Raw genomic sequence first — 20,849 nt, 5'->3', positions numbered from 1 at the left:
TCACCCTCCCTAACACACACATTCACCCACCTTCAGGGCGAGGCCTGCTAGTTTTCGTCTTTGTTCCCCTAGTAGATAGCATGGTGCCTGGCACATAGTACACACTTATTACATTCTTGTTGAGTTTAATTTTAATTTTCAAACACTTTCTTCTAGTTGGGATATTAAACAAAAATATTGTAATGGATTGTCTTTCTCTTGTCAATTCCAAACTTGGAAAAATGCTGTAAAACTTTAAGTGAACTAGCCACAAAGTCTGCAACGTTTCATTTGGAAAAGATAAGCACAAGGGCACATGAAACATTTTTCATGTCTTTAGAAAATGCCAAAAGGGGTCACAAAGAGTGGAAAACAACTGAAGAATGGCTTAACGACCTTTTTGGTTCAGCAGACAGGCATACAGGCCACTTCTGAAGGGATCACACAGCTTCTGACTTAAAGAAATTCCCCATAGGTTGGCATCAGATTCCAGGCTCATAATGATTTTCAGGCAACGCAGTGTTTTCTTGGACCTTTTTTTTATGTACTTCCTGGAAAGTGGAGTCTTTCAGATTGCAGCTGTAGGCTTACTAAATAAGTAACTTCTGACTTCCAGCTTGTGAGTAAACTCAACATGGTTGTTTGATGTGCACTTTAGGGGATGTTTTTGACTTCTCTAGTTTTTGTTGAGAGGGGAAAAAATGAGATCTGGATTTCAATAATCTGGTTCATCTGAAATCCATTTTAGCAAACATTTACTGAATGTTTTTTTCTATATGTTTAAGGTACTAGGGCAACAGACAATAAAACCCAAAAAGACTCTAGCCTTAGTGTGCCTTGTGCTATACCATAATTTAAGCTTTGAATTGCAAGTGTGTTAGGGGTAGTAGTTGAAGTGAGAACAGTATGGATTTTTGTAACATTTTTATATTTGTAGTTAATTTGTTGCTTTATTGTGTGATTAGAGATTTTTACAGTTAGTATCACTGTTCCAAATATAAAGATGAAAAAACAGGCCTGGGACAGTCTATAGCTTGTGAGCTTATGACAGAACTCAGATTGGAACTCCTAACCCATAAGTCCACAGTCAGGTGGTCAGATTTAGAACCTAACGTAAGAAGTAAATTTGATTATTTTTCTTATTTATCTGCTGGTCATTTTAATTTAAACAGCATGCATATACATTGAGATGTTGAAAAGTAGAAAATCAAATTAAATGGACATGTGCTTTTCAAATTCTTTAAAGTTACTTGTTTATTGCCACTAAGCACAGTTGGATATTTTGTTTGTCCCTTGTACCTAGTGAGTTTGTCAGGAAACGCATTTGGGATCCCAGGATTCAGAGCAGGAAGGTTTCTGTCTTAGAGGTCTAGCGCAGCCCCTCATTTTAGGGGTGGGGAAAATGGAGGCCCAGGTGGGGGAGCCATGGTCTGAACCTAGGTCCTCTGACTTCTGCCATGCAGAGTTTGATCCGGATGAAAAGTGTTGACTTGGTTTTATTGGCAAATAAACTGCTGAGCTCAGTCATTTATCTTTCCTTGCTTTTCACCCTCCAGTGCAGAGAGAGACTTCTTAGGCAGTGCCTCCAGCATTATGACTAAAGGAAAGTAGAATCGGAAGTGCCCACTGTGTGCGCAGGATGTTCGGTTGTCTAATGAAAGCAGCTGCTGCCACTATCCTTATATTGATCATGAGACTGAAGTAACTATAGCTCAAGGCCTGCTCAGATCAACAGGCATTTATGAAGCCTCTGCCGTGTTCCAGGCACTGTGCTCTCAGACAGTCACCGTCTGACCTGGCGGGGTAGGTGGGGGAGGGGTTGTGTGGCAGACAACTTTATACAGATGAGACCGGGACAGAGTAAATTGGAGGTAATCTCCAAGGGAAGGCATAAGTTACATAGCAAAGAGGGAATGAGACTGACCATGTACCCAAAATATGTCCACACCACTAGCCTACTGATTGCCAGTAGTACTTTCAATATACTTTATATATATATTCAAGTATAGACATTATGTGTGTTATCAGGAGATAATGCTGAAGAAGTTACAATAGTTGTTTTTTTTTTTTAATCATGCAGTAATTTGGGGTGGCAATTTTGAGTCTGACCATGGTGTGAATAGTCTGCTACTGTGGTGGGCAAATATGTTTCACTTCATGGGCCCTGTTTGTTCATCTCCAAATGAGGGGATTGAAATAGAACTTTAGAGTCCTTGTACCTCCAAGATATTTTCATCCTTATTTAAAAGCTTGAATCTAACAGGGACTGAAAGGAATTCTTAGGATATTTTTTTTATGTTACTTTTGCTAGAATGACACTATGTACCTGCTTTGTCCAGTTTTCCCACAGCTCTTCGGTGAAGTGTTTTGCAAAAGCAAGATAAATTTTGTATTATCAGTAAGAAGTAGGAGACTGACAGTGGTTGAAATCCTTCTGTTCACCCTTTCTGGCTTCAGTAGCATTCAGCTGTCATCACTGTCTTAAATACTACACTTAGCTTTCTACACAGCTCATATGTATACAGGTATTTGAGGTATGCAGTAAGATAAAACCATACCATTTTCTCATTGGATGAACTTGACATTATTAAAACAAGTTTGTTTAAAAGCAAACCTGTGACAGGCAGGCATTGTCCAAGTCTTGCCTGTCTTCTGTACTTTGCTCTCATTAAAGACTTAAAAAAAAAAGTCATTCCCATCTCCTGGTTCTAGTTTTCCCTCCGAGCGAAGGTAGATACATTTTATAGTGTGTCTAATAATATGAGTTTGGGACCAGATTATTAACTGCCAAGCATAACGCACATAACAATCATCATTTATCCAGCAGCTGCGGATGTGCCCATCACCATGCTAAGTGCTTTATGAATATCCTGTCCTCTGACCCCCACAACCACCCTAGGAGGAAGGTGCTATTATCCCCATTTTAAAGATGAAGAAACTGAGGCAAATCAATCTCTTACCCAGGGTTACACAGTAAGCCTCCTAATTTGCTTTTCAAAATTCTACATTGATAGAGAAAGTATAGGTTTAGACCTAATGATATCCGTGAAAAATTTTGCAATTTGGGTTTTAGGTTGTCCACCCCAACAAAATAGGTCTGTAAATTAACCTGAAAGCAATGTTGTTTGTCTTCTGCACATATGATATAACTTTTTATTATGATGACAAGTCTTTAGCAAATAGCTTATGATTTAGACAAAGAAAAGATTCCCAAGGCTTCAACAACAAAACCCTTAGAAAAGAACAGCCTCCGTTAGGTCCTCTCTCTGTTGAATGGGGCAGATGTGTCTGTAACCTTTGGTTTTGTTCTCTCAGGGTTGGTACATCGTGACGTACGCCTTGGGAATCTACCATCTCAATCTTTTCATAGCTTTCCTTTCGCCAAAGGTAGATCCCTCCTTAATGGAAGACTCAGGTATGCTGGGGTCAGTCCATTGTCTGGGAGTATTTGGTGATAGGGGAACTGGTGAGATCCCTCATTCCTGGACACTCAAATGTCAGGTTTTTTCTTGGCAGTTAAAGGCCTTAGCTGAAGTTTTGGTTGCTAGGAATGGTAGTTTACAGTATCTGCCTTCCCTTCCAGCTCATCACCCCCTTGGGTGTTGGCACCAGTTACATTGTTTGCTTTTTTTCCAGTTGGTGAAGTAGACCTTTCAGACAGCTCCTCTGAACTGTAAGCCACTTGTTAGTCTGGGTCCGTAATCCAGAAACCAGTTAGGCTTGTGCTTCCTGGTTTCCATATTATTAATTTGTATTGTACTGGCTGGCTCTTTAGGAGTCTCATTCACATGACTTGGTTTGATCTCTATATAAAGCAGCTGCTGGGGTCACTATTCCATGACTACCCACTGTCTCCCCACCTCACTCTGACTGGCTCCCAGTAGATGCTGGCTGTTGATCTGGAAGGGGGGGGGGCGGGTCTTTACCAAAGAGCAGAGAGGGTAGAAGATTCCTTCATGAAGAGTGAATCCCAGCGCCATAGCTAGAAGGTCACTTCTGAAGATAAGCTCCCTTTTTCTATGGGAAGAACAGCAGTCTTGGAAAGACAGTTTAATCTGAGCTTTTCATTTCGTAGAGAGCTTACCTTCATGTCGTGTTCTTTTATCAAAAAAAGGTGATTGGGTTTTTTTCTCCTTGTTAGAACATTGATTATACGCCAAGCTTATGTTCCCTTTTTTTTTTTTTTGAATGATGACATTTGAAAGATACTAGGAAAGGAATGAGTGACCTTGCGAGATTAGTTCTTATGAATCAAATGTGCTGATTTGTATTTGTTACCTGTTTTGAGTCTTAGAATGCATTGAATAGGATCAGTATTTTGTTTCATGTGGTCCTTATAACCCTCTCTGTCTCTAGCCGCTGGTGTATCATTAAATATTTTGTAAATTGAATGCATATAAAATGCACTAGGGGAGCTGACCATGAAATGAGTCTCTTCACATGACTCAATATTGTTAATGTTTTTATAAAACAAAAGAACCAATTTTTAAAGTGAATAACCATTTCCCTAGACTTGGCTGTATGGAGTTTGTAATTGCTAATTTTAGTGGTAGTCTTGAGTGGATTTTAGGATTATAAGACATGTAGTAATTGTGGTACTAGCAGTCTGAATGTTGCTTCTCTGAAAGGAGGATATCTCACCTTGTATTTAATGTCACTTTGTAGATGAAGGGCCTTCCTTACCAACAAAACAAAATGAGGAATTTCGTCCTTTCATTCGAAGGCTTCCAGAATTTAAATTTTGGTAAGTGAATTCTCAGTGTTTAATTTTGAGCCAGACATATTGAAATGTAAAGTCTAGAGTCATAATTTGGATTCCATGCATTTCCAGACTTTTGCCTTGTCTTGACCAATTAAGTCTTTCATTTATGGTTTACCTTTAAGGGACTAATTGTAATCCCACTTACCCCTGGGTAGAAAAACAAACAAAAAACTGCTTGCATTTTCTTTCTCTGTCATAAACTAAAGGGTTTCTTTTATATAACCAGTGCTATCACTGTACTGAATATAAGACATAGGCAGCTTTTCTTGATCTAACCATCATATCTATATCAGTGAATGTGGTAATGTGTTATCTATTCTCAGTCCAAAATGCTGCTAGAAACCCATTGATTTTGGTGGAGTTCAGCTTTGAGTGAGTAACTACCACAGTGCAGTTTTTTGTTGTTCTGCTTAAGTATGAATTGGGGAGAAAAACATTTGAGATGTTGGGGAATAAGTGTGATATGATAATGGTGATGTGGTGGTGGCCAGATAGGCAGTACTTTATGTGATTAGAGATGAATGATGGCATTGTGAGAAGTACTGACGTTTACTTCTCTTGAGCTGTGAGATTGTCAGAGGCACCAGTGGCCAGCCCTGCACCCAGGTCCTGGCTGGCATGCCGACTGCTGCCTTCACATTTTCTCTCTTGGCTTCTAGGCACTCTGCTACTAAGGGCATTCTCGTTGCTATGATTTGTACATTTTTTGATGCTTTCAACGTCCCAGTATTCTGGCCGATCCTTGTGATGTACTTTGTCATGCTTTTCTGTATCACCATGAAGAGGCAAATAAAGGTGAGACTTGATGAGCAGGTGTTGGACCGTGCCCTGAAAGTAGTGACTGGCTTCCTGGAGACTTCATGAGAGTGTCAGCATTATTTGGCTGCAGTTACATTTTATGCACCTACTGTGTGTCAGGCATTGTGGATACAGAGACAGAAGTGAGAGTCCCTGTGCTCAAGGAATTCATAATCTAGCAAGTGGAAAACATACACGCACACACAATACAAGATAGTTTGGGGTGGGGTCCCAGCAGTTAGGAAACCAGGAAGTAGTTCAAGTAGAGGGTGGTGATTGAGCTGAGCATTGAAGGAAGCCAGGAGTTCAGAGAAGCAGAGATGAGGAGGAGGTCACCTACTGGGGAGATACGCATCGATAACGAGTGATGCAGAGTAACCTTTGGAGTGATGTGGTGGCCAGCCATTACCTTTTGGTAAATTACTTAGCATTTAACAGTAACTTGCCTGTAGCTGTTTATCTGGGCCCCACCTGAGTGTCCGACCTGCCCTGACCATATTACCAAACATCTGCCCTTTTAGGGCAGAGAATTTGCCACTTGGGAATGACACATGTTGCTCTCGTGGCCGCAGTGGTTCATCCAGTACTTCGGCACTTTGTCTCAGACTGTGCTGGCCCGCTTCCGCTTTTCTCCCAGCCTTGCAGCAACTTCCTGGAGGACTTGGACTTTTGTCCCTCTGGGCAGTTACGCCTGAGCTGTCAGATGGCATTGTTGCTGTAGTGACAGTGGGGGCATAATTTCCTAGATTACTTCTCCCTGAAAGATGGAAAGAGGACATGGAAGGAGTTTGGTTGTGTGGGTTGTTAGGGGATGTGTGCCCTGGTGGGATTCTCTGTGCCTCTAAGTAACTGAATTCTCTTTCTCTTGCAGCATATGATAAAATACAGGTATATACCGTTCACACATGGGAAGAGGAAATACAAAGGGAAGGAAGACATGGGGAAGACATTTGCTAGTTAGAATCTGAACTGACCCTGTCGCCACATAATCCGAGAAGAACCGTTTTGAGCCATTGTAACAATGCCTTTTTTCTTCATATAAAGTAGTTGATTACGAGGGAGTCGAAATTTTCTTTGTAAAAAGGATCTTCAATTATTTGTAACTGAAATGCCAGAGAGGTTCTCGAAGACGCTGGCATTTAAACCAAATTGCATCGAGTTCATTTTTCGGTCATGTCACGTGTTTCACTCTGAAGGGATTCTGGTAGACTGCGACAGTGGGTGAACAGTCTTATGTTAAGGTGACGTTTCTCCGTCATCCATTTGCATGGCCCTCGAGTATGAGTGAGGAAGGAGGGAGGGAAGCATGCTGGAAGCGGCTTTGTGCTTCCTAAGTAGCACGGCATTCGTGGGGATGTCTCTAAGGCCTCCCTCAGATGCATTTGGCGACCTTCAGCTGTCTGGGCACATGCATGGTATGTGGGGGCCATAATCAAGTCATTGAATAGTAGATCTGATGATAAATTGAATGCTGCCTTTTTCCTAAAGAACTTAACATTTTAAAGGTGATTTTCAAGTAACTGTGTATGGGGATCTAATGCCAGTTTCCTAATTGCATCTTACTAGAGATGTTTAAAGTTTGGTTCTTTTCATAATGACTCAAAACTTTGTTCTTAATGACCATGATTTCTTTTGAGGGCCCTGAATTATAAATATATAAATATATATATTTTCATTGTTTGAAATTATTTTGACACATTTCTTTGATACTTAAAAAAGTGGGTTGGTTTTGTTTTGGTTTGGGGTTGGTTTTGTTTTTTTTTGTTTTTTTTGGATTAACTTTTTTTCCTTTGTGCATCCCCATCAGAACTCAACACAACTGGCAGTAACAGACCAATTTTGTGGGTTTTAAACATAGCTCTTCATTTTCTATGGAAAAAAAATAGAACTATGACCTGCATGTAAACTTTTTTGATGTGATAAAACTCTAAAATTTTATTAAGTGACTTTTTAATTCCAGACTTTATTAAAGATAGTGTCCCCTTTCTTGTGTTAGTCTTTATATAAGAACACTACAACTCATCACATACCACAATAAAACCAAGCTGGTAAAAATATAATTTTTTTCTGCAACTGAATCATTTCAGCTGACAGCTACAGAAAAAAATACAAAATCTCTGGATGAATTGCCACTATGGTCTTAAGATGGCATAGTGGAAATTAATGTATTGGCTCCCTGATCTTAGAGCAATGCATAGAATAGACACTTTGAGGACTATTTTTAATAGTATCCTTTAATTATAAGTGCTAAGATTGGGGGTTTATATGAATATGGTCACTATTACCCAGATACATATGCAGTGTTTGGTTAGGGGATTTCTAGAATTGAAGCATTAAAAATTTTTTTGTTCTACATTAAGAGATTATACAGTAAAAGTACTCTTGAAGGCTTCAGCCCTCTATATGAAGTTCATATTTAAATGATCATCAGAATTGAGACATTGTGCTTTTTAAGGCAAGTTATCCTCTACCATCTATAGGTGTTTCCCAAAGACATTCCAAGTATTATTAATTTGATAGTTAAATCACTGTCCTCTCGTAAATGATTTTTTAAAAGCAGTGAGATATGTATGGCAGTACTGTATTGCACACTTGGTAAAAATGTGAATTTAAAGATTTTTATAACTTTTAAAAATACGCAGTATAAGCATGTTAACTTTTCCAACACTTACCTTAAAAATCTGCCCACAGTTAAGCTTTATCTGGCAAAAACCAAAGCCATTGGATTTAGCTTTTCCACTTGACAAGTTTCATTCATGGGGGGTGCTCTTTTTTCTAGGGATGGTTACTTAGAGGCTGAGCATGTGCCTTTTACTACTTTGTTGGCAGGAATCCTTCTGTTTGGCTGGTATTAGTAATCTCTATCTGGTCTCATAACCCACTGTATTTGACTCCTAATGTAGATTCACTGGGTTCAGTCAGCTTGTAGTGAAACTTAACCTTTCTGTTATATGTTCTAAATTAAATGGTTATTGCAGGCAACTTTTATTAAAAGTTAATTGGGAAGTAGTTTGTATTGGAAAGAAGCAAAAATTTATAGTTTTAAATGCCCACTTTTGCCTCTCTGGGCTTCTGGCCTGCTGGGGGGGCGGCTTAGAATGTTTTTAAAGATGTAACAGAAATAATATTTCTGCTAGATTTAAAGTTAACACATTTTTCTGTTGCACCTTTAAAATGTCATTCGTTAGCAAAGTTATTCACTGACCAAGAGCAATTACTGTTGCTATTGGTGGAATTGAAAAAAATTATTTTTCCACAGATTTGTGTGGACTGGTACAATTCATGAATTCAGGAGGTAGAGAGATGGACCAAAAGAAGAGGTTGAGGACAGCATTCTTTATTTGGGCTGGGTTAAAACCAGTCACTCTGTGACACCTGACAGAGTGGTTCTGATTTGGTTAGCCAAGGTCCTTTCACCTCTCCAACACTGAGATTATTCAGTGAGTGGGAAAGGTCATGTGTGTAACTCATGAGTTGGCCTGACTTTGTTGGCAGGAAAAGCACCTGGAGAGGCAGAGAACTGAATTGCCAGCCAGAGCATGGCTTTCTCTGGTAGCAGAGGAGAACGCATTTGGTCCAGTGGGCTGAAGGGTGGGTTTTGTTGTTTCCTGGGAGAATAACCAGACGTTTTTCTTGAAAGCATGTGCCAAATATGAGCTTGGGTCGACAACCAAGCAAGCCCTAGTACATAGAGAGAATGGTTTGGGCCATTCATCACTTGGCAGCCAATCACTGAATTCACACTTTGCACCTGGATGAAGTACCAAGTTTTCTAAATCATTAACTCATGAATAAACCTGATATTGAAATTATTATACCATAATTATATACACAAACCTTTATTATTGACTGCTTAGAATGTAAATTCAGAAGAATCTGGTTTCAGCTGTGTGTGAGTTAAGGGGTAAGGAAGAAAACCTAAAACTGCTTTTTTTGGATAAACACAGTGAGCCCCTTTCTGAATAAGCAAAATGCCAGCTTCTCAGAAACTGTTTTTAAGTAGCACAGAAATTGTGGGAAAGGAAGTTAGAGTACTGTTTGTCCAAAATAGTCAACTTAATTATCTCAGACTAATTAAAAAGGAAGATGGACATGTGTACATTTGGCAACAATATCTAAGATCCAGGGTGAATTATCTGAGTCGAATGGAGCTTGCCTTTGTGTGTATGTTCCAGTGTGAACGTGCATACTTGTTTGAAGTCCTGTCCTTGAATAGGAAGGACATCGTAATACTCCAAAGTTACCATATTAAGTTAGGCCTAGCTTCCTACCCTTTCCCCTGAAAGAGTGGACAAAGTACCTTAGGCAATGATTTCAAAAACAACTTTGATAATTTCAGTGCTAATTAAGTCACCATGATTCTGGATAAATTAAAATGAACTCTGCTTTTGGTCCATTAATAAAGACATCATGATCTCTTGAGAGCTTCTTCTTTTTCTTCTGTTGCCATTTGAGCTGGGTTTTCCAGGACTAACGATAATGCCGTAGATAAATCAGTTTCTGTGGATGAAACTTTTCTCTGCAGAGGGGGCATTCTGTCTATGGGCGAAATGAAGATGGATCAGATTGGGTGCTTCTTTTCCTTCTAAAGCTCCCATTGCCCTCTAGGAGGAATAGGCTACATGAACATGACCAAATGGTACAGGAAAGCCCACAGCATGCAGGGTATTGAAAAACCTAAGCCTTTCTTTTTTACATTCACATTTATGCTTTGTTTTCAAGAGAAGAAATGTTTATCTCAACATTTCTAACTTGATTAGCTCATATAGGCCTTTATCTGATTAATCCAGCTTTTTTTTAATTGCTGTATATTTAAGGCAAGAGTGCCTCTTGCATTTGAATTTCTGTCCCTGATTAAAATTAAGCAAAGTATTTGCATTATCTTTAAAGGTCTGACCAGTGAAAGTAACCTGTTCATAAACCTAACAGAGCTCAGACACTCTCCCTCCACTCCCCCTGCCTGCCTTCCCACCACCCCGCCCCCCCGCCCAAATTTGCTGGGGAATGAGAAGTGGATTCTAGTGGTTGTCATAGGCAAGAACTCAGGCTAGACTCCTGGATATGGGAGGGACAGGTGAGGAGATTTGGATCTGAGTCCTTATACTGCTCCTAGTTGTCACCTTTCTGAACCCGCTTCCTCTTCTGTAAAACAAGGGGGTTGGAAGAGCAGATTTCTGAAGGTCCTTCCTAGTTCCAGTACTCCCCCACTTCACTGTTTTATCAGTTTGCTCTTTTGTGAGCCATAGATTTGTCTGGCCTCCCTTTCGTGCCAGCCCTAGGGCCAGTGAGTGCACCGGTGGAATCGCCTCTTAAGGAAGGTATTCTTTCCAAAGATGCTTTATGTCATTGGGCCTAGGGCATTGAAGAAGATAGCTTGGGGTTTCACGTAAGGGGAGAACTTCAGCTGAGAGTGAAGCCCCTGGCTCTAATTGTTAATTAGTTTGATCCAGAAAGGGTCCTGCCTTCAGTTTGTGGATGCTGCTGTCTACTTTGAAACGAGTAATCCACCTGTCTCTCTTTGCCCCCTACATTAGAAAGGTTTCCAATGCTAAAGTCTGTATCTTGACTGCTTCAAGGGAAGACTAGTTATTGGGAGGGTTTAACAAAGCTTGTTTCTCATCTAAATTAGGTTTTCCTGGTGACTTGGACAAACTCTAGATGGTGAAACACTGGTAAGGTGGTATAGAAATGAGAGTGGGGGGCGTCAGCTCCCCGCCGAGTCCCTCCAAAAACCTATAAAAATGGCTCTGAACCAATACTAGAACTGCAGAACCCACAAAACAGCGGAGGGAAGCAGGGCTCCAGCCCAGGACAGCCTGGATGGCCTCTGGGTGAGCTCTATCCCACACGGAGCTGGGAGCTGGGAACTGGGGGCAGAGCAGAGCCCAGCGTGAGTGGCTCGGACCAACCAGACCAGGAGCCGGGCAGAGCGGGCCCTAGCACCCCGAATCAGTGAGCTGCGGCAGTTACCAGACTTCTCAACCCACAAACACCAAAGACAGCAGAGAAGGTTAGTGGGAAAAGCTGTGGGAGTAGAAGGAGTTCGAGGTTCGGCCACCACCTCCGGGGCAGCGGAGGTGGGGCAGCTACAGCTGCTGTTGCTTCAAACCCCAGGCCCACCTGGTGAGAGGAATTAAGTGGCAGATCAGAGCAGGAGTGCACAGACTGCTAAAGATCTAAGCCCAGTCTGGGTTGGGGGTTCTTGGGGAAGGAGGAGTGCTGGTGTGGCAGAGCTGGTGCATTCCCCCCAAACGTGGAACATAGATCTCTTTAGTCTACAAGCAGTCATACCCTGCTGAAAAACTCAAGGGTCAAATTAGTTGGTTGGGAATATGGCCAGGCAGCGAAAACACACCCAGACTCAGTCTCAGACTTTGGATTCTTTCTTTGGTGACAAAGAAGACCAAAACATACAGCCTAAAGAAGACAACAAAGTGCAAGAACCTACACCAAAAGCCTCCAAGAAAAACATGAACTGGTCCCAGGCCATGGAAGAGCTCAAAAAGGATTTGGAAAAGCAAGTTAGAGAAGTAGAGGAAAAATTGGGAAGAGAAATGAGAAAGATGCGAGAAAACCATGAAAAACAAGTCAATGACTTGCTAAAGGAGACCCAAAAAAATACTGAAAAATACACTGAAGAAAACAACACCTTAAAAAATAGACTAACTCAAATGGCAAAAGAGCTCCAAAAAGCCAATGAGGAGAAGAATGCCTTGAAAGGCAGAATTAGCCAAATGAAAAGGAGGTCCAACGGACCACTGAAGAAAATACTCCCTTAAAAATTAGATTGGAGCAAGTGGAAGCTAGTGACTTTATGAGAAACCAAGATATTACAAAACAGAACCAAAGGAAAGAGAAAAATGGAAGACAATGTGAAATATCTCATTGGAAAAACCACTGACCTGGAAAATAGATCCAGGAGAGATAATTTAAAAATTATTGGACTACCTGAAAGCCATGATCAAAAAAAGAGCCTAGATATCATCTTTCAAGAAATGATCAAGGAGAACTTCCCTGATATTCTAGAGCCACAGGGCAAAATAGAAATTGAAAGAATCCACCGATCGCCTCCTCAAATATATCCCCAAAAGAAATCTCCTAGGAATGTTGTCGCCAAATTCCAGAGCTCCCAGATCAAGGAGAAAATACTTCAAGCAGCCAGAAAGAAACAATTTGGGTATTGTGGAAACACAATCAGAATAACCCAAGATCTGGCAGCTTCTACATTAAGAGATCGAAGGGCTTGGAATACAATATTCCGGAGGTCAATGGAGCTAGGATTAAAACCTAGAATCACCTACCCAGCAAAACTGAGTACCATGCTCCAAGGCAAAATATGGCCTTTCAATAAAATAGAGGACTTTCAAGCTTCCTCAGTGAACAGACCAGAGCTGAATAGAAAATTTCAAACACAAGAATCAAGAGAAGCATGAAAAGGTAATCAAGAAAAAGAACAAGAAAAAGAAATTGTGAGGGACTTACTAAAGTTGAACTGTTTTGTTTACATTCCTACATGGAAAGATGATGTGTATGATTCATGGGACCTCAATATCATAGTAGCTGAAAGGAATATGCATACATATATGTTTATGTATATATATATATATGTGAATATGCATGTATGTATATATGTATGTGTATATATATAGAGAGAGCGAGAGAGCGGACACGGGGTGAGTTGAAGATGAAGGGAAGATATCTAAAAGAAATAAAATCAAATTAAGGGATGAGAGAGGAATATATTGAGAGAGGGAGATAGGGAGAGATAGAATGGGGTGGATTATCTTGCATAAAGGTGGGAAGAGGAAGCAGTTCTGTGGGAGGAGGGGAGAGGGCAGGTGAGGGGAGAAATGAGTGAATCTTGCTCATCAAATTTGGCCTGAGGAGGGAATACCATACATACTCAATTGGGTATCTTACCCCACAGGAAAGAAGAGGGAAGAAGATAAAAAAAGAAGGCGGGGATGATGGAGGGGAGGGCTGATGGGGGTGGAGGTAATCAAAAACAAACACTTTGGAAAGGGGACAGGGTCAAGGGAGAAAATTCAATAAAGGGGGATGGGTTGGGAAGGAGCAAAATATAGTCTTTCACAACATGAGTATTGTAGAAGGGTTATACATAATGATACACATGTGGCCTATGTTGAATTGCTTGACTTCTTAGGGAGGGTGGGTGGGAAGGGAAGACGGGAGAGAATTTGGAACTCAAAGTTTTAAAAACAGATGTTCAAAAACAAAAAAAATGTTTTTGCATGCAACTAGAAAATAAGATACACAGGCAATGGTGTGTAGAAATTTATGTTGCCCTACAAGAGAGGAAGGAAAAAGGGGATGGGAGGGGAGTGGGGTGACAGAAGGGAGGGCTGAATAGGGAACAGGGCAACCAGAATATAGGCCATCTTGGAGTGGGGGGGAGGGTAGAAATGGGGAGAAAATTTGTAATTCAAACTCTTGTGAAAATCAATGCTGAAAACTAAATATGTTAAATAAATAAATTTAAAAAAAAAAAGAAATGAGAGTGGGGAAAAAAATGAAGCCAACTTTCCTAAGGAGTGATTTTGTTACTCATGCTGGGGCCAGGAAGAAGGAGCTAGCTTTTACAAGCTGCTGCCCAAGACAAGTCAAAACTTGCTCGTGGCTCATCTCCAGTCCTGCTGGTGTCCTGTTGTCTTTCTAAAATAACTGCTTCCCTTTTCCCTGAGTATGGACAGTGCCTGTGATGAAAACAGGTGTTTAGTCAGCAGGTGGCTGCTGAGGAAGATCTGGGTGCTCGTCCTGCCTTGGACATATCCAGGTTGTGTGACCTTATACAAGTCACAACCTCTCTGTGCTCAGGGCACTCTTAAGGCACCAATCTGGACTGGTGGGGGGAAGTTTCCTCATCTAGTACTCTCCTAGATCTGATTTTCAACCTGGAGTCTATGAGCTTATTTTGAGAGCTTCAAATGTATTTACTTTGTAGTCTTATGCATTTAAAATCCTTATTCTAAAAAGGGGCCCAGAGGCTTCACTGGACTGTCAGAGGGGTACAGGATGTAAACAGGTGAAGAAACCTTGCTTTCAGTCGGTACTTACAGCAAGGGAGAAAAAACCCCATAAATTTCATGAGCTTGGACTAAGGTTCTCAACTGGGCCTCCCAGCAGCCCTGTAAAGCAGACAGATGCTGTAGTTCCCCTTTTGAAAGAAGAAACTGAGGCAGAGGCTTGAAGGCTCTCCACATGATCACAGAGCTAAACAGCAGACCTGGGACCCAGGGAGTCTTTTCCACCACGGGTCAGAGCTGGGGCTCATACCCATGCTCTGGGCATTCCTCAAACATAATCTGTCCAAAGGCACCTCCATTCTCTCCCCCTTACCTTGGTGTTACACCACTCAGTGATGCACTCCCAGCAGAAAAGGTGGCCGCAGGGTGTGGCTGTAGTCCGCCGGCGCTCCTCTAGGCACAAGGTACACACGGAGCCCCTGCCCACCGCCTTCTCTTCCACATGGCTCCTGTGAGGAAAACAAAGCATGGCTGGCATGCCCTGCCAATCCCTGGGGGAACAGGGCTGCTAGGACGGGAAGAGTCCCTGGAGCCCTTCACCCAGGCTGCCCCGTGGCCAGGGGAGTTTCATACTTGCGGTGGGAGAGGCTGCGGTAGAGTTTCCACTCCTTCTGTGCCCGCTGCCTCTGACTGAAGCTGTAGATCTGGACACCGACCGAGAGCAAGAGATGGAGCAAGGACACCGTCCCCAGGATCTTGTAGCTCCAACGAACGCTGTGGTCATCCCTGGGGAAGCGGCGCACATGGAGCTGCGGATGTCAGAGAGCCCCCCAGCCCAGGATGGGTCAGGCACCAGGTTTACAGAGGGGACAACAGACAGTTCTTACCCCTGAGCGGCTTTTATTCAGCTTGGCGGCATAGCTTGTACACTAAGTCAGCACAGAACCAAAGGAGGGGAGCATCTGTACCTGTGGGCATCAGCAATGGCTTGGGCAAGAGGTAGTGTCTGGGCTGCACCTTGACGCTGATGGGAGGGTAATGTGTGAATGCACCACAGTGGGGGAAAGAGGGACGAGTGAGTTCTGGGAGTCCTTGCCTTCTGCTAAAGCAGCCAGAGCCCTAGAAAGTAGCCTGGAGCACAGAGCTTCAGGGACCTGCCAGGGTTCCCCTCTCTGTGTCACAGGCTAGACAGCAACCCAGGTCTTCCTGCTCCAATGCCACCTCTCTTTCCACAGTGCCAGGCGATCCCTAGTTCTGCTTGGCTAGAACACAGTGCATGAAGGGAGTAAGAGGAAAGGGGATAGACCCTAAATGCTAGGCTCAGATGTTGGTATTTTGCCCTTGAGGAGACAGAGCCCCTGAAGGCTTCTAAGCAGGGGGCCACATGGTTGGCGGGCCTCAGGGCTGGCAGCTGGGGTTACAGGGGTGGTCACCTGCTCAGCCAAGAAAGGTGTTTACATTTTTAAGTTAGGTCTTCTTTAAAGATGTAAAAGCCATTCTGGTGGCCGGGGCTAGAGAGTAGAGACACCTAGGAAAGCCTTTAACGTTTGAATGAGGGTACGGAGGGATGGGTGAGGAAGGTGCAGAGGAGACACAACAGGCAGGACTCGGCAAAGAGACTGGAGATGAGGTGGCGGGACAGGAAGAGTCAAGAAAGGCACCAAAAGATGGCAACAGGTGGGTTTGAAGGAGGGGCAGGCTCTGGCAGAGAAGAGAGGTCCAGTAACAAGGCTAAATTGGCCTTGGCTGTTTGAATCTGTGACTGAGACAAAAATGAAATCAAATGAGCCTGCTTAATACAGGCTTGGTGAAACCGGCATGAATCTAACAGTCAAGTTAAAAAGAAAAGATGGCGGTGGAATACTGATCCAGTTCTGATCAAGGTCCCAATGGGAGCTGGAAAGGACCTGAAGGACTAGCCGGCTCAGATCCCCTTCAAATGGGGAGACACAGGGAGGAGGAAGAGGAGGGTGGCTTTGCCTGAGGTTGCCCAGCTAGAAAAGGGCCGTGATGCCAACCTCAGGTGTCCAGTCCCACCCAAGGGCTGCTGCCACTGACCTGGACCCCATCGGGAGCCTGAAGAATCCAGGGCCAGCACAGTGCTTCCTGTTTAGTCAACTGAATTAAGCTGCAGTATCGATACTGAAAACTTTGTGGAAAACAGATTGCTAACAGGACAGAAAGGAGCCAGTGAATGCGCCAAAACCCAATGGCTAAGGATATTGTGTGTCTCTCATCTGGTATGATGTCAGCCCTTGTAGCTTTGTAGCTTGGGCTCATAACATGCTCTGCGTGTATGGACTAGAGAGAATGGCCATTCAGAACAGATGGGACAGACAACGGTCTGTTCTGTGGGCCTGATTCCCCATAGACAAGCCTTCCTGGGGTAACCCCACCAAGCTGTGACCAGAGGAGACCCACGCTACTTACATATTCAATACCCGTGAGCCTCTTGGCCAGGTGGTAGAAGACTCCATCGATGTAGAACATGGCAACGTGCAGCCGGTGGAGGCAGGTGATGCTCTGCTTCAGAATGTACACCATGCGCAGAAGTGTCTTCTTCTGTGGGTCGGTCAGATGGCGGACATGTTTGTGAAGCCACCGCCGCACTGCCGACCGACCTCGGACACTGGGTACGAGGCTGTTCTGCAGGTGCCTGGCACTCTCAACTTCTGCCTGCAGCTCATGCTCGAGATGGACTAAGGCCTTATCCAGCGCATAGGGCACAAGGGTATGCAAAAAGACAAGTGCAGCTCGGCGAAGCAAAGAAGGGACTCTTCTCTTGGATGGGTCTACCTGGATGACATTCACATATTCCTCCCCAAGAGTCTGGTACCCTGTAAGGAGAGAGTGCATGGGACACTGGGGGCGCTGCTCTCTCCCCAGATGGCGACACCAGGCTTCATGGACCCAGCGCCAACATAGAGGGACTCTGCCATGCTCCTGGAAAGGATCGACCAGTTAACCTCTGACCCCAGCCACCTGGGCTAGGCCCTCATCACCTCTCCCCAGCCTCCTGACGGCCTTGCCTGCTTCCAGAACAGTCTCTGGGTCATCAGGCCAGACCCCAGCCATCACTCCTGCTTGGCTCCTTTCATTTCTTTCCCACTGACTGCAGGATAAAACGCTGGCTTCTTGTCCGTGGGAGAGCCCGCCTGACAGCTCTGCCAAACTGGCTTCACTCTTCTCACTACCACCCCAACCTGCCTTCTCACAGAGCACTGGGCCTGCAATCAAGGAGACCCGAGTTCAAATGTGGCTTCAGACACTAGCTGGGTGACTCTGGGCACATCATGGCATCTCCGTGCCTCAGTTTCCTCATCTGTAAAATGGAGATAATAATCAAACCTACTTCCAGCAATGCTAGTGCTATTGTTTTTATGAGAGCAGCTACGTGATGCAGCGGATGGAGTGCCAGGTCTAGAGCCAGGAAGAGATGCGCTCAAATCCAGCCTCAGACACTTCCTGGCTGTGTGACCCTGGGCAAGTCACTTCACCCTACCTGCCTCAGTTTCCTCATCTGTAAAATGAGCTGGGGAAGGCAACAGCAAACCGCTCCAGTATCTTTGCCAAATGGGATCACAAAGAATTGGACACGACTGAAAAATGGCTACACGAAAATACTATTTTTATCTCCATTCTCCGAATCCTTCTCTTTGGTGCTCTGCTCAGGGGCCACCTCCACAATGCCCTCCCCCATCTCCCTGAGCGAGAACATTCTCTTCAAGGAGCATCTTGCTATCATTTCACCTTTGCCCCCATTAGGGTTCTTCATACTTCACTGGGTACCTGACTCCTCCTTTTGGGCAGGGGCCATCACCTGTTCTGCACATATGCCTAGGACCTCACATCCAGTGGGTGCTGGAGCATATTTGCTGAATTGGGCTGGGTAAGTCAGCAGTGACACAGCATAATTCTGAACCTCGGGTCAAAGGGCTCCCCAGGGATGTTGTAAGAGGCCCGTGGATCATATGCTGCACAGGCCCGGGGAAGTGAGGAGGCTCCTCGTGCCTCCCTGGGCCAGGCAGGCGACTCTCCAGCAGGCTTTGCCCACAGGTCTGGCTGTGGGACCGAGGGCTGATGTCCAGAGGCCCATTTCAGTCTCATAACAGGGACTTCCAAGGTCATAGATGTGAGCAACAGGACCGAGGGCTCAGCCTTTCTCTGCCGTCCCTGAAGGCATTCTCCTAAAGCTTGACCAGAGGAGGCCTCCCAGGTGCTGAACTGAAGAAGGAGGGAAAGGCAGAGAAGGGGCGGTGGCGGGGAAAGGGACCCCAGGCTGGAGAGCGCTGCAGAGCCACCCCATCCCCCGGGGCCCCAAGACTTTGGCGATACCATGTTGATTCTCCACAGCACAGCCCCACCTGCCATCACCCTACCTGAAAATGTGGTGAGGGTGAAGTACGCCACATCTGACAGCAGCTCAATCTCCTTCCTCCACTCCAGCCATTTCCTAGCACCTGAAAGGGCAAGAAGCAGAGCACTCTAAGCAATCAGTCAAGGCACATTTAATAAGTGTCTTCTGTGAGCCAGGCAGTGTGCCAAGCCCCGGCAATGAGGGGCAGCGAGGGCAACAGGCAGGAGATGGCACATCCTGTTAAGGGGAACAGTGGGCAAACCAAGTGAGCTGGATGGGAGAGACCCCAGGGTGGGTCACGTGCAGTAAGTCTTCAAAGACAGGCCGGGGCCAAATTGTCCCCGAGCAAGACTCTCTCTCCATGTTCTCTGTCTGCCTTGCCTGGAATGCTCTCCCCTCCAACTTACGACCCCCGCTTCCTTTAAGTCCCAACTAAAATCCCCCCTTCTCCAGGATGCCCTCCCCACCACTCTTCATTCCACTGCCCACCCTCTGGTCATTATCTCCTATTTATCCGACAGGGGACTTGTCTGTACCTAGGGCAGGGCCTATCCTCAGCGATCAGCACAATGCCTGGCGCACAGTGGGTGCTGAATAGCTAACATTTATATATACATATATATATATATACACACACACATATATATATACACACACACATATATATACATATATATACACATATATATACACATATATATATACACATATATATATACACACAACACACACACTATATATATATATATATATATATATATATATATATATACATGTATATACATACATATAAATTGCTGAATTGGGCTGGGTAAGTCAGCAGTGACACAGCATAATTCTGCACCTCGGGTCAAAGGGCTCCCCAGGGATGTTGTAAGAGGCCCGTGAATCATACGCTGCACAGGCCTGGGGAAGTGAGGAGGCTCCTAGTGCCTCCCTGGGCCAGGCAGGCGACTCTCCAGCAGGCTTTGCCCACAGGTGTGGCTGTGGGACCAAGGGTCCCACACACACTAATATGTGTCAGCACTGTATTAACCACTGTACAAGTTATCTCATTTTTTCCTCGAGGGCAGAGACTGACTTTTGCCGTGTTTTGTATCCACAGTGCTTGGCACAGTGCCTGGCACATAATAAAGACTATATTACTGTAAGCTACGCTTTGTTTTTAGATTGAAAGCTCCCTGAGGGCAGGGGCTCTTTTGTCCCTTTTTGTACTCCCAGAGCTTAGCACAGTGCCTGGCATACAGCAGGCGCTCAATAAATGTGTATTGTTTGAAAGTAAAGGGCCTTGGGTGCCAAAGACAGGAGCTAAGGAGGCTTCTACAGCACTTAAGTTACTGCGCTTTAGCAGGTATGTAAAGGAAAACTGGACGGGCCATAGGGGCGGGGCTCATGGGGAGCATGGGGACTGGACGTAATCACAACAGCTACATCGGAGAACCTAGGGGGCGGGGCACACACGTGGGTCCGGCCCGCCCCGCCCACTCTTCTGTCCGGCCTTCCCTCTCACACCTGCGCACTCCGTGGCTCCAGGCGCGGCTTCGCTCGCTGGCCCCGCCTTCTCCAGACGGAACCTGCGCAGTCCCACTCCCCCTAGGCCCCGCCCATTCCCTCTTGCCCCATCCCCGCGCCCATCTGAGCCTGCGCACTCCTGGGGCTCCCGCCCCGCCCACCACCTCCTGTTGTCACCTCTGTCCTCGCGGCCGTCCGCGCCTGCGCACTCCCTGGCCCAGGCTCACCTGCCAGGCTGTGCAGGGCGCCTCCGGCTGCGCTTCTCAGGCTGCCCCGGTAATACTCATCCTTCTGCGCGGCGCGGATCACCTCCGGCTGATTGGCCGACGCCAGGGCCATGACCACGACCCTAACCGCCTCCCGGCTCTGGGCACGGCCCCTCGGCGCCCCAAGGGCGGGGCCTAGTGACCGCCGTCGCGCGGATCCGCGTCGCTTGGATTATACGTCACGCATCCCT

At 44.9% G+C, this 20,849-nt stretch overlaps 2 protein-coding genes across 3 annotated transcripts in view; one reads left to right on the top strand and one right to left on the bottom strand.

Annotated features, from left to right (window-relative positions):
• Window positions 1–9,961, top strand: part of RER1 (retention in endoplasmic reticulum sorting receptor 1) — an 18,782-nt gene extending 8,821 nt beyond the window's left edge. The window contains exons 4-7 of the mRNA XM_036746790.1: window positions 3,295–3,394; window positions 4,645–4,723; window positions 5,401–5,536; window positions 6,411–9,961. Coding sequence (XP_036602685.1) covers window positions 3,295–3,394; window positions 4,645–4,723; window positions 5,401–5,536; window positions 6,411–6,500 — 405 coding nt within the window. The 3' untranslated portion in view covers window positions 6,501–9,961. The remainder of the gene's footprint in view (window positions 1–3,294; window positions 3,395–4,644; window positions 4,724–5,400; window positions 5,537–6,410) is intronic.
• Window positions 9,363–20,849, bottom strand: PEX10 (peroxisomal biogenesis factor 10). Of its 2 annotated transcripts, none has more exons than XM_036746788.1 (6): window positions 20,620–20,849; window positions 18,903–18,983; window positions 16,954–17,360; window positions 15,157–15,332; window positions 14,897–15,032; window positions 9,363–10,078 (listed from the first exon to the last, which is right to left on the bottom strand). In XM_036746788.1, exons 1-6 carry the CDS (start codon window positions 20,729–20,731, stop codon window positions 10,010–10,012), a joined length of 981 nt encoding a protein of 326 aa, XP_036602683.1. In that variant the 5' UTR covers window positions 20,732–20,849; the 3' UTR covers window positions 9,363–10,009. The 2 variants fall into 2 exon arrangements, with proteins under 2 accessions (XP_036602683.1, XP_036602684.1); XM_036746789.1 differs by having other exon boundaries at window positions 9,849–10,074; window positions 20,620–20,815.

This window comes from Trichosurus vulpecula, chromosome 2 (genome assembly GCF_011100635.1).
Source record: "Trichosurus vulpecula isolate mTriVul1 chromosome 2, mTriVul1.pri, whole genome shotgun sequence".
Taxonomy (NCBI): Eukaryota; Metazoa; Chordata; class Mammalia; order Diprotodontia; family Phalangeridae; genus Trichosurus; species Trichosurus vulpecula.
Note: the sequence above shows the minus strand (reverse complement) of the source record. Positions and strands in the feature narration are given on the sequence as shown.